This window comes from Varanus komodoensis, unplaced genomic scaffold, assembly GCF_004798865.1.
Source record: "Varanus komodoensis strain SLA01 unplaced genomic scaffold, ASM479886v1 scaffold47, whole genome shotgun sequence".
Taxonomy (NCBI): Eukaryota; Metazoa; Chordata; class Lepidosauria; order Squamata; family Varanidae; genus Varanus; species Varanus komodoensis.
This window is the reverse complement of record NW_025336045.1, coordinates 7,616,696-7,628,348: the sequence shown is the minus strand read 5'-3', so window position 1 is coordinate 7,628,348 and position 11,653 is coordinate 7,616,696. Positions and strand designations below refer to the sequence as shown.

The window sequence follows — 11,653 nt, the reverse complement described above, 5'->3', positions numbered from 1 at the left end:
ACAATAGAAACAAACAAACAAACAAACAAAAAAGATAGGAAGCTTCATAGAAACTCATTGACTTTCTGTCCTTTTGGGGAGCAGGCATCTGAAAGGTGATGAAACATCAATATTGGCAGTTCAATGACAAATCAAAAATAAGCAAAAAAATGGATCTGAGTGGAATACACTTGAACAAATCCAGCAAGTGGAATTATTGATCTAGTGATGAAATCCTGCAAAATTATTAAAATCAGTATCGTTAGCAGAGAATTGGAAAGGAGTCAATGTAACGCAAGACTCATGATCCAGTAAGGGATCCATCAGAATGAGCCAGGAAATTGCAGACAGTCTGAATAATATCTGTTCCTTCTGGGGAACATGGTAATTAAGTACAAAATCAGTATACATCTTGAAGAACAACGTTGTTTGGGAAGAATCCCAGGCATTGCTGCTGCAAAGGAATGTCTTGAGATTTTTTGGTTGAGATCGTGGGGGATTTCAAGCAGTGGGATTATTCACAGAATGAGGAGGGGGTTTACTGGGTAGCAACAATGTCTCTTCCTTCCTTTTAAATAGGAGAATGGTGGTTCATGCTTATCTGAGGATGGTGGATACACATTTTGAAGCCAGTGTGGCCTAGTGGTTAGAGGGAGATCAGGGTTCTGGTTCTCACTCAGGTCCATTGATGGATGCCCCAGCCTTATCTATCTCACAGGGTTGTTGTGACCAAAAAATGGAGAGGAGGGTCAGGTGAGCAGCAGGAAAAAATGGGATAAAAGCAGGCCCCTTTGAATGATAGCATTCATTGTCTCAGGGGAGTTACTGTGGAGGGAAATACTGCCCCTCAGGCAGCAGCTTCTGAGATGAATTTTGCCAGAAAAGAAAAAGGCACTGCTGCAAATCCTACCCAGTAAGCCCTCTCAGTTGGCAAACAAATGTCACCAAAATGCCCTTTCTATAGGTGGCATTTTCACTCAGCTCTAGATGTCCTCTGGGTGAAAAGAGGAGAGAAACTTTTAGAGGCTTCTTGGGAGCTCTGTCTTTGTTTTCCTGTCTCTCCCTGCCCCCTCCCCCCCCCAACCTGGGATGCTGGATGCCAAACAACATGACTTGGTTAATTGGAGAACCACTTGCTACCTATTTAGCATTACTAAGCTGCTCAAAAAGGGTTAAGGCCAATGCCAGCCCCTCTCCTGCTTGCTGTTTTTGCCCCCATCAGTCAACTGCAGGAGGATGGCAGGGAGAAGGAGAGGTCCTGCCACTGCTCAGGGTGCAGTGGCAGCAGAAAGCAATCAGCCTGCCAGGGATTATTAAAGAAAGCCCTGAAAATAAGTTTCCCCATATAGGGATGCCTTTGCATAAATGTGTCATGCGGCCACACTGAATTCACAGGCTGCTTGGTGTGTTACAAGGCAGAAATCCGAACATTGGTTCTGTACTTAATGTCTGCAAGATTTCCTGCATTTCAGTAGTTGAACCAGCTGGGGTTATTCAGTAAATGTCCTAATGGCCTCTTCATTGCCATAACTAACCTGTGAAAGACAATGACCTTGCCAAAAAGTGTGGCCATGACATGAAGATTTCTGAGATTTCTACTGGAGCCTGTGGAACTTGACCGATAAATATCAGCATCCCAAATTTCTGCCATTTGCCACGGAGTGCAGGAAAGTACAGACTTGAGAGCATTATGTGTAGCAGATTTACACATACAGGCCATTGTATATGTATGCTAGAGTAATATTTTACCAACTTATTACAATGATTTATTTCCAGCTCTCAAAGCAGCCCATGCAGATAGTAGACTAAAATAAGCCAAACTCCAGGCAAAACAAAAGAGTTAAAACAGCATCCATGAAAACAGACAACATGGAAAAGGTGCACCAGAGGACCAACAATGCCGGAGGTTTATGGGAGCAGGTCTGGGGGCGGACGAATTCATCCGGCAGCTTCGAGGAATCAATGGAAGGGCAAAAGGTTTCACCCAGGGAGGGAACTCCAAGCAGTTCCTCCCGCAAAGGTTTCATAGGCAAGCCCCGGCACACTGCACTGGCCCCGGAAGCGAACAGGCGTCCGGCGCGACTGGAGCCAAACTGGCCGAGTGCGCAACAGCCTTCTAGAGGGGCTGGAGCTGCCTTCTGGATTTCCAAGGCGGCCCCATCGACAGCACGCTGAAGTAGCCAAGCCTGGACGCTGCAGCGGGGATTCCCTGCCCAAGCAGGGCGTTCTCTGTCCCCAACAGGGGTGCCGGAGGCCAACACCCAGCTCCTTATCCCAGCCTCCGCGCGATAGAAAGGTGTTCCGGCTTCTCGCACGCTGCATCCCACCCGTGTAGCCACAACTCCGTGCATTGCTGGGGGGGAGGGGGCGAAGGGGCGGGGAGGCGAGCGAAGAGGAGGGAGACAAAGGAAGAAGGGAGGGAGGGAGAGCGGTGGTGAAGGTGGCTCCCTGAGTCACGTCGAATCGGCCTGCAGCCGCACCGGGCGAAGTCCGCCGCCGCAGCTCGGAGGTTCTGCATCGCCCCAGCCAGAGGCCGGCCAGAGAGAAGGTCAAGCCTGCGGGGTGGCAGCGATGTGAGCGGGCCGAGTTAAAATGCAGCATCATCGTCGTGATTTCTGCCGTCGCTCAGAAGGCAAGGGGCAAGCCTCAGGTAGGCACGGGTGCTTCTTCGCCGGGGGTCCCCGGGCAAGCCCCCTTCCCCTTGCGCGCTCGGCACGCCCGCCTGTCTCTCAGGGGGCTCGCCTTCCGCACACAAAGGATCTCCTGCCACCCCCTTTCCTCCAAAGAAAGGTGCAAAAGCCCTCCGGCCCCGCTCCATCTGCAAGCGACACGCTCTCCCGCCCCCACCGTCTCCGTCCTAACCGTCACGGTAAAGCATTGCCAAAGGCACATGGCCCCGTCGAAATCCAGAAATGCGGCCAATCCCGCTCTGAACGGCTTCGCACGACCCGCCGGGAAGGGGCTGGGGTGAGGGAGCGGACAGACCGCTGCAGAAGCCCCGCGAACTGAGAACACGCGAGCAGGACCGCTGGTGGAAGTGGGGCTGAAGAGACTGAGCCAGGGAAGGGGTCCAGCAAAGGGCGAGGAGCGGGAAGCCAGGAAACCCTCAGGGGAACCCCGTCCTCCACCCCCCCCCTTCGCTCCACACATCCCAGCGCGCGGGGGTGCGGGCGGGCGGGCGCGCGGGCGCGGGCGGGCGCGCGCACACTCACACACACACGCACCATTGATCAATATTTGGTCGCCTTGCTGCAACTTGCTGCAGTGTTTCAAAGGAGTATCGGAGGGAGCGGAAGCAAGGCGCACCGCGAGAGGAACCGATGGGCCAGGAGCTCCTGATGTCACATGTGCTTTCTAATAAGGCGGCCGGGAGCATCTGCATGCGGGCTCTGGTGGAGGAGGAGGATGCTGCGGCAGGTGATCCACAGAGGGCTCCAGTCGCTCTGCCACAAGCTGGGCTTGTTCGTCAGCCGGCATCCGGTGTTTTTCCTCACGGTGCCCGCAGTCCTGACCATCATCTTCGGCTTCAGCGTCCTCAGCCGCTTCCAGCCTGAAACCGACCTGGAGATCCTCGTGGCCCCGAGTCACAGCTTGGCCAAGATCGAGAGGAGCTTAGCCAACAGCCTTTTCCCCCTCGATCGTTCCAAAAGCCAGCTCTATTCGGACTTGCATACCCCGGGAAGGTATGGCAGGGTGATCTTCCTCTCCAAGCCCGGAGGCAATATTTTGCATCAGGCTGAAGGGCTGCTGCAGATCCACCGAGCTGTGCTGGAAATGAAGGTGAACCACAAAGGCTATAATTATACTTTTTCCCATCTGTGTGTGTTGAGAAATCAGGATAAGAAATGCGTGCTGGATGATATAATTTCAGTGCTAGAGGATCTGAGGCAGGCTGCCCTCTCCAATAAGACAACAGCCAGGGTGCAAGTGAGCTATCCCAACACTAAATTAAAGGTATGCTCTTAACTGCATGCTTTTGCCAATTAAAGAGGCAGCACTTCATTTCTTGTCCTCAACAGCAAAGAGAAACATTGTTGTCTTGATGTTATTGTCGTTGTCATTGTTCTTGTTTAAAGGCGCCCAATGACAGGTTGCCACTTAGGGATACTCTGGAGGAGAGGCGGGTGGGTGAACAGAGCAAGTGGTCAATCACCTCAACAGGAGCAGAAGGCTCTGCAACACTCCTTGTGCTCAAGGGTTAACCCATTGCAGGGTAGCTAGCAGAACTCTGCATCAGAGCAGTGGAGATTGTCTAGAAAAGGTCATTTTTTCTCTTTGGCAAACTCTCTTTGGCGTGAGAACATACCTTTAACACGCCGCATGCATTGTAGGAAGCATGTTTGGTGCTACCCACAGAAGTATTGCAGTGATTCCAGGAACTGTATTCATCGGCTGCATACCGAGGGACTGAGTGAGAGTCTCATATCAGAATAACCCATAACCAATATTCTGATATTAGACTCATATGGCCTCGCATATTGGATTACACCATCTGTGCAATTCCTGAATAAATGGTGGGAGATTGAAAGCTCACCCAAGGTAAGCAGTTAAAAGATGTGACTCCCAAGGAAGGCAATGCTCTTATTATTGCTGAATCTCAAAAATGTGACTGGATTCTTCCCTTAGCTCAACAAAATCCCTCCACTCCTGGAAATTTAATTTTGGATGTCCCTGACAAGACAGTTCAAAAACAGCAGGCAGAATTTATAACCTTTGATGTCAATGCCTTGCCACTGATATTAATAGATGTGAAATTGCAGCTTTCCTGAGACAGTGTGCACAGAACTGCATAGCTCATGGTTATATTTGTCAATTGTCCTTTCAGATCTGTGAGCCTTCTTTTGGCTCAGGTTTTGCTGTACTGTGCCCTCCTTGTTACTAGGTGCCTCTTCATGGGTTAGATTTTCCCAGATGTCCCACATGGCGAATCCTCTCCACAGAGTGAAATAGGCATAAGTGCAGTAGGAAAATCATCCTATGCCACACTCCAGATTTCAAAATATCCATACATTTTCTTTCACAAATTATTTCCTTTAAGTACGAAACATGTAACACACAAGTTGGCACTTTACATTGTGGCACTGTAGCTTCTCAGGTCTCTTTAGAGTTATTTCTCATTGCTGGGCAGGAAAATATTAACTTTGCAGCTATTGGACAACTACTAGCCACTTTTCGTAGATCATAAAATCATAGAATTGGTAGAGTTGGAAGGGGCCATCAGATCAAACCCCGTGCTCAGTGCAGAACACCAAGTTAAACCATCCCTCTCAGATGACTGTCCAGTTGCATCTTTTGGTCCTGAATGGATCTTTCTCATTGATCAGGAATATGAAATAGACAGAGCTATAATTAGCAGATTTTGCATCCAGAAGAATGCATTTACAGTCATGAGAGCACCCCAGTATTTCATCAGCCTGCACATTTAAATGGCCTTGCCTGGCATCCTTGACTGGATGAGAAGCAGTGAGGACTTGCAGCTATTTTTACTTGCCTTGTGGGCCTATTAAAATTGTCTGAGGCCTGAGGGAGTTTAAGTCTGCTTCACTGGCACTCCTGATGAAGCTCTTGTTTTTGTGTGGTGTGTAGACATTATTTGAACAGTTGATCCAGTGGCTCACAAACACTTCCTAGTCTGGTACTTGTTCATTTCACTAGGGAGCAGGGGCCTTGAACGCAGTTGGTAAAAGCTCAGCGCAAAAGCAACCACATGCAGATAAGAGCACATCATTATGCCTGCTTTGTGACCATGATGGTGATGAAGTGTCAAGACTTCAGCCACCGTTTCATCCACAGAGTCTTCTAGCAGACTTTTCCTTGGTGGTCCAGGCCCTACTTCAGTTTGGCTTATGGGGAGGAGGGTAAGAGACCTTAGAAGAACAACTAGGACATGTGTGCAAGACACTTGAAAGGTGAAATCTCTTACATCTGTCATAAGCTATGTGGCAAGTTTTACAAATAATTCTGAGAATGCTGCCAAAGTTGGTCCTGTGTTGTAACACAGCTTTCCAGTGTTGGAGCAGATAGGATAATCAAAGGTGTTCAGCCTACCCCAAATACTAAACCCACACCCCTTTGTGGCTGAAATGTCTAGCCAAGCCCAGGAGGTATCAATTCTTCTTTATGCCTTGGTCATCCTGACCACAGGTCTGCAACTATGCTCGGAGAGTACAACGCACAGTTCTCTGGTGCTGCTAAACAGCTTGCTGGACTTGGCACAGGTGGCAAAGGGGAGCAAGCGTTTTCACAAATGGGTGGTGCCCATTTATGGAATTTCCTTCTCCGTTACCTTGTTACCCTTTCAGCAACATGCAAATATCTCCCCTACCCCCCAGGCTTCTTAAGGTGTGAGGTTTAAAGTTGAACCTGCTTCAGTTGCCATTGTTCTTTATCACTTATGTTTACATGTAATTTAATAATGTTGTTTGTTGTTGTGCTATTCTTGCTGTAAACTGCCTGGGAAGCGGTTAGCAGTATGTAAATGTATGAAGCAAACAAACAGATGCAGTGCCCAAGAACAAGTGGCCAGCGGTGCACTACATCCATTCCTTGAAACCACACATGCTGCGCATCCTTCCTTATGTTACTAGCAGTAATTCAAGTGATATGTGCTATTATTCTTTGCATATATATAACAAAGTATAACAAACCTACATAATCCTTTCTTCTGATGAAAGAAGTCACTTTGTATATTCAAACTCTTTTTCTCTAGAGTAAACAAAGAGCTCTGCATAGCCAACCATACATGCAAAAATACATTTATTTCCAGGGAAAATCCACTGGATAACAACCTTTGCATTTAGCCCACTGTCTCTTGCTTCTGAACTTATTTCTGTGATCCAGGATACCTGTGCAGCACCTTTAGGGGGTCCATTGCGACTAGCAAGCCTTGCAAACACACAGAAAGCCCTGCTGGATCAGACCAATGACCATCTAGTCCAGCATTCTGTTCACACAGCGGCCAGCCAGTTCTCCATGTGATCCCAAAGGTAGTCCATCCCATCCAAGTTCCCCAGTGACCGAGATCCATGGGCATATTGCCTCCAGGGCTGGAAGCAGCATGCAGCCATCAGGACTAGCAGCCACCAACAGCCTTATTTTGTATCAAGACCCCCTTCATTGTCTTTTGAGTGCTTGCATTTTGAGTGAAGAACAGCAGTGTCTAGTGACTTGTAAACAGAACTCCTGAAACTGATAAGTTATTTAGTGAACATAAGGAGATAGCATAGCAGCGAATTAATTTAGTTTAAGAGAAAGAGTTGGCTAGATAGGCTGTAAATGGCTGATGTTTGTAGTTCCGGACTCAGAGCAATTTACGTGGTTGTGCTGTACTGATGTACACCTGGTTCACTGTTGTGGCAGCATCACAGGACGTGTGACTCGGTTGGTTTTTACGTACTTAATTTCTGTACTGCCCAACAGCCACCCTCTCTGCGTGGTTCACAAAGCACATCGGATAAAAAACCGATGAAAGATATACTGTATAAAAAGCAAGATTTTCTTGGATCTTTCCCTGGATTTCGGGGCTGTCCCCTTGGCATCCTTTTGGGCTGTCTGGGCTGAGTGTTGGAGGTACTTTGCTGCAGTGGTTCCATTCCTAGTTGGATAGCCAATTCCAGTTGCCGGTGCTAGGGAATTATCGCTGTGTGCCATTTCACCCACTGCGCAGGGATGCGGCCTGAGGCATCGCCAATATGCAGATGGCATTCAGCTTTTCGTGAGACCCAAGTGAGGCAGCACACCGAAGTACGGGCTGAAAGGCAATCCACAGTGCAACATAGGATGTCGGCATACAGCTGTCTTATTCCAAACTGTACCTTCTGGGCGAGGCAGCAGAGGAGAGTCTTTCAAAGTTTTAGTTAGGCAGAAGAGCACTGAGCAAGTAGCAAGAAGATCTGTGACTCACATGAATTCAGAACAAAGAAAAAAATTACTGTGATCGTGAGTCTACTCTTAAACCAATTCACACATGCATGCGTATCACTTGATCCGTCTGTCTTGAGCATGCAACACTTGACTCAGCTAAGTGACTGAACTATTTCAACTGAGATTATTGTTTGATATGGGGCAGGGGGGTGTCACTCTCCAGATGACATTTCCCTGTAACTCCCATTACTCTTGCTGGCAAGGGCTGTTAAAATTTGGAGCTCAGCATCTAGAGAGTTGCTGGTTGCACACACCTGTGCTATCGGATGATGTTTCAGTTATAGTTGTGATGGTTAATCTGTGATGATTCACACGTACAAATCATCACTTGGAACTTCTCAGCCAGTGACAGTCATGTATTTGTGAACGTTCAGGTGAAAAAATCTTTCAAAACTTATTATTTGAGCTGAATCAATTTACAATTTTTAAATAATACAATTTATTATTTCAGCTGAATCCAGGGATGGATCTTTTTTTTTAATAAGTTTTATTCTTAATATATATCTAACAAAAAAGCTAAAAAGCATCAATCATCGAAAACCTCAGACCTACTGGGTCAGCCCCCCACATTTTTTCTTTTTGTTAAACTATAAACATATTTAAGTCAATGCGTAGTCCCATTTCTCTAGCCAATGATAAAAAGAGTCCCAGGTTTGATAGAAATCTGTATCTTCTTTCTCCTTCAGAGACAAAGTCAGTCTGTCCATTTTCGCACAGTCCAAGATCTTTTTTAGAATCAGTTCATCAGTAGATGGCTCTTCACTCTTCCAGTGTTGGGCGAATGCAATCCTCGCCGCAGTAGTTACATGTAGAGTCAAATACATTGCTTGTTTACTAAGATCATCAGGTACAATGCCTAATAAAAAAATTTCAGGTTTAAATGTTAGAGGTTTTTGTAACATTTCCTTGAGCCATTTGTGTATTTTAATCCAATACTTTTTTGCCTTATCACATGTCCACCATATATGATAAAAAGTACCCGATTTGTGTTTACATGTCCAACATCCATTTGACATATTTGGAAACATCTTAGCTAACCTATTTGGCAACAAATATCATCTATAAAACATTTTATACAGGTTTTCTTTGTATGAAGTTGCTAATGTTACTTTAATATTTCTTTCCCACAGCTTTTGCCATTTCTCTAACTCAATATTATATCCAAAGTTTTGTGCCCACGTTATCATAGTTTCCTTAACCTGTTCATCTTCCATTCTCCTATCTAGTAGGAATTTATACAATCTTTTAATCATTTTCTCTTCTGATTTAAGAATCACGTGATCAAATGCTGTTGGCTCCTTATAAAAGCCCCATGTTCTATAGTCTTTAGCATATCTCGATTGCATTTGAACCTTGTGCCACCAAGAAATATTAATTCCTTGTTCTTGTATTTCTTGATTCAATTTTAATCCTCTGTCATCATCCAAAATATCATCATATCTCATGATTGTATCAAAATTCAATGCATTTGGATATACAAGAGCTTCCAAAGGTGAAAGCCATCTTGGTAATTTAGTATACAGTTTTATCTTTAACTTTTCCCACACCGACATTAATGATTTCCTAATATAATGATTTAAGAAACAACCATGTACCTTACACTTTTCATACGACATATAAGCGTGCCAACCCATTTGCAAATCATGCCCTTCAAGATACAAGATTCTCTTATTTCTTAAAGTTATCCATTCTTTTAGCCACGTTAAAACAGAAGCTTGATCATACAACATCCAATCAGGGAGACCAAAACCCACATTCCCTTTAGCCTCCTGAAGCATTTTTAATTTAATCCTTGGTTTCTTCTTTTTCCATATAAATCTCAAGATTTGGTATTTAAATCATCAAAGGATTTTTTTACCAATTTTTATGGGAAGCATTTGGAATAAAAACAAAAGCTTTGGTAATATATTCATTTCAACTAGTGCTATTCTTCCCAACAAAGATAATTGCAAATTAGCCCATTTTTCCAAATCACTCTTAATTTCCTTAAATAGTTTATCATAATTATCTTCTTTCAATGTAGTACACTTAGCTGTAAGAAAAATTCCCAAATATTTAAAATTTTAAGAATTTGAAGATCTACTTGTTCCGCCAGGGTTTTTCTCTGCTACAGTGTAAGATTTTTTTACTAACAATTTTGTCTTGTCTCTGTTTATTTTCATCCCAGTAACACTGCCATGTTCTTCAATCCTTTGTAGAAGTTTAGACATTGTTACCAAGGGTTCCTCAATTATAAAAACTAAATCGTCTGCAAATGCTTGCAATTTATAGGTTTCATCTCTAATTCTAGTGCCCTTAATATCCATATCATCTCTAATATTTCTATTTATCACTTCTAAAACCAATATAAACAGCAGTGGTAATAAAGGGCATCCTTGTCTTGTGCCCTTTTGAATGTCTATAGTATTTGTAAATTCTCCATTAATTATAATCCTAGCAGACTGTTTTTGATAAATACTTAATATTCCATTAATAAATTTTTCACCAAACTCCATTTGAACTAGTTGTTGCTTCATAAATTGCCAGTTGACATTGTCAAAGGCCTTCTGTGTGTCCATGAATAATAACGCCATTGATTTTTCAGAATGTACCTCATAATACTCTAAAATGTCCAAGATGATTCTCATATTATTCCTCATTTGTCTTTTAGGTAAAAAGCCATTTTGGTCTGGATGCATGAAATCTGTTAAGTACTTCTTTAATCTTTCTGCCATTACAGAGGCAAAAATTTTATAATCCACATTTAATAGTGATATAGGTCTATAGTTCTGGATCTGTGTTAAGTCCGTATCTTCTTTCAGTATTAGTGTAATGTTTGCCTCTGTCCAAGTATTTGGTATTTTAGCATCTAGCAATCCCGCTTTACATATGTCCTTAAGAGGCATAAATAGGATTCCTTCGAAAGATTTATAGAACTCTGCTGGTAACCCATCTGGGCCTGGGGTTTTGTCATTCTTTTGTCTCTTGATTGCCCCAGTTATTTCTATCATTGTTACTTCTTCATTTAGCACTTTTCGGTATTTCTCTGGTAGCTTTGGTAGTTTTCCCTTTCGGATATACTCATTAACTTTCTCAGTTGAGATCGCTTTATTCTGGTACAGCTTTACAAAGAAGTCTTCCGCTATTTTCTTAACTTGTGTACTTTGTACTTGCAGTTGTCCTTCTCCATCCTTCAGTTTATATATTAATCTCTCTTTCCTTCTTTACTTTATAAGCTAACTATCTCCCTGGTTTATTAGCATTTTCGAAAAAATTCTGTTTAGTCAGTTTCATTTGCTTGGTAAGTTCATTTGTATCCAAGAGGTTCAGTTTGTGTTTTAGAATATTCATTTGTGTCTTAAGGTCTTTTTTGGATGGATCTTCCTGTAGCTCCTGTTCAAGCTTCATCAATTCCTCTACTAATTTAGATCGTTTCTGCTATCTCATTTTATTTATTTTTGCTGAGTATGTTATTATCAGCCCTCTAACATAGGCTTTAGCTGTATCCCAAACATTTTGCAAAGAGGTTTCTTCAGTTTTATTGATTTGAAAAAATATTTCCATTTCCTTCTTTATCTCTTCTTTGAATTTTTTATCCTTTAATAAGGCTTTGTTTAACACCCATCTGGGCGTTTTTACTGTCCCTTTCAATGTCATAGTTACAGGATTGTGATCTGCCCAGACATTTGTCTCTATTTTGGCTTCTAACAGATCTGGTACTAAGTCTGGGGTTATCCAAATCATATCAATTCTGGACCACAACCTATGTCTA

The 11,653-nt window shown here is 43.8% G+C and overlaps 1 protein-coding gene across 2 annotated transcripts in view; it reads left to right on the top strand.

Moving 5' to 3' along the window:
- Positions 1–3,324: 3,324 nt before the first annotated feature.
- The window catches only part of PTCHD4 (patched domain containing 4), a 67,020-nt gene continuing 58,691 nt past the window's right edge, over positions 3,325–11,653 (top strand). The window contains exon 1 of one of the 2 annotated variants that reach the window (XM_044445177.1): positions 3,325–3,759. In XM_044445177.1, coding sequence (XP_044301112.1) covers positions 3,325–3,759 — 435 coding nt within the window. Of the gene's footprint in view, positions 3,934–11,653 lie in introns of both variants that reach the window. The other variant, XM_044445176.1, reaches the window with a different exon arrangement.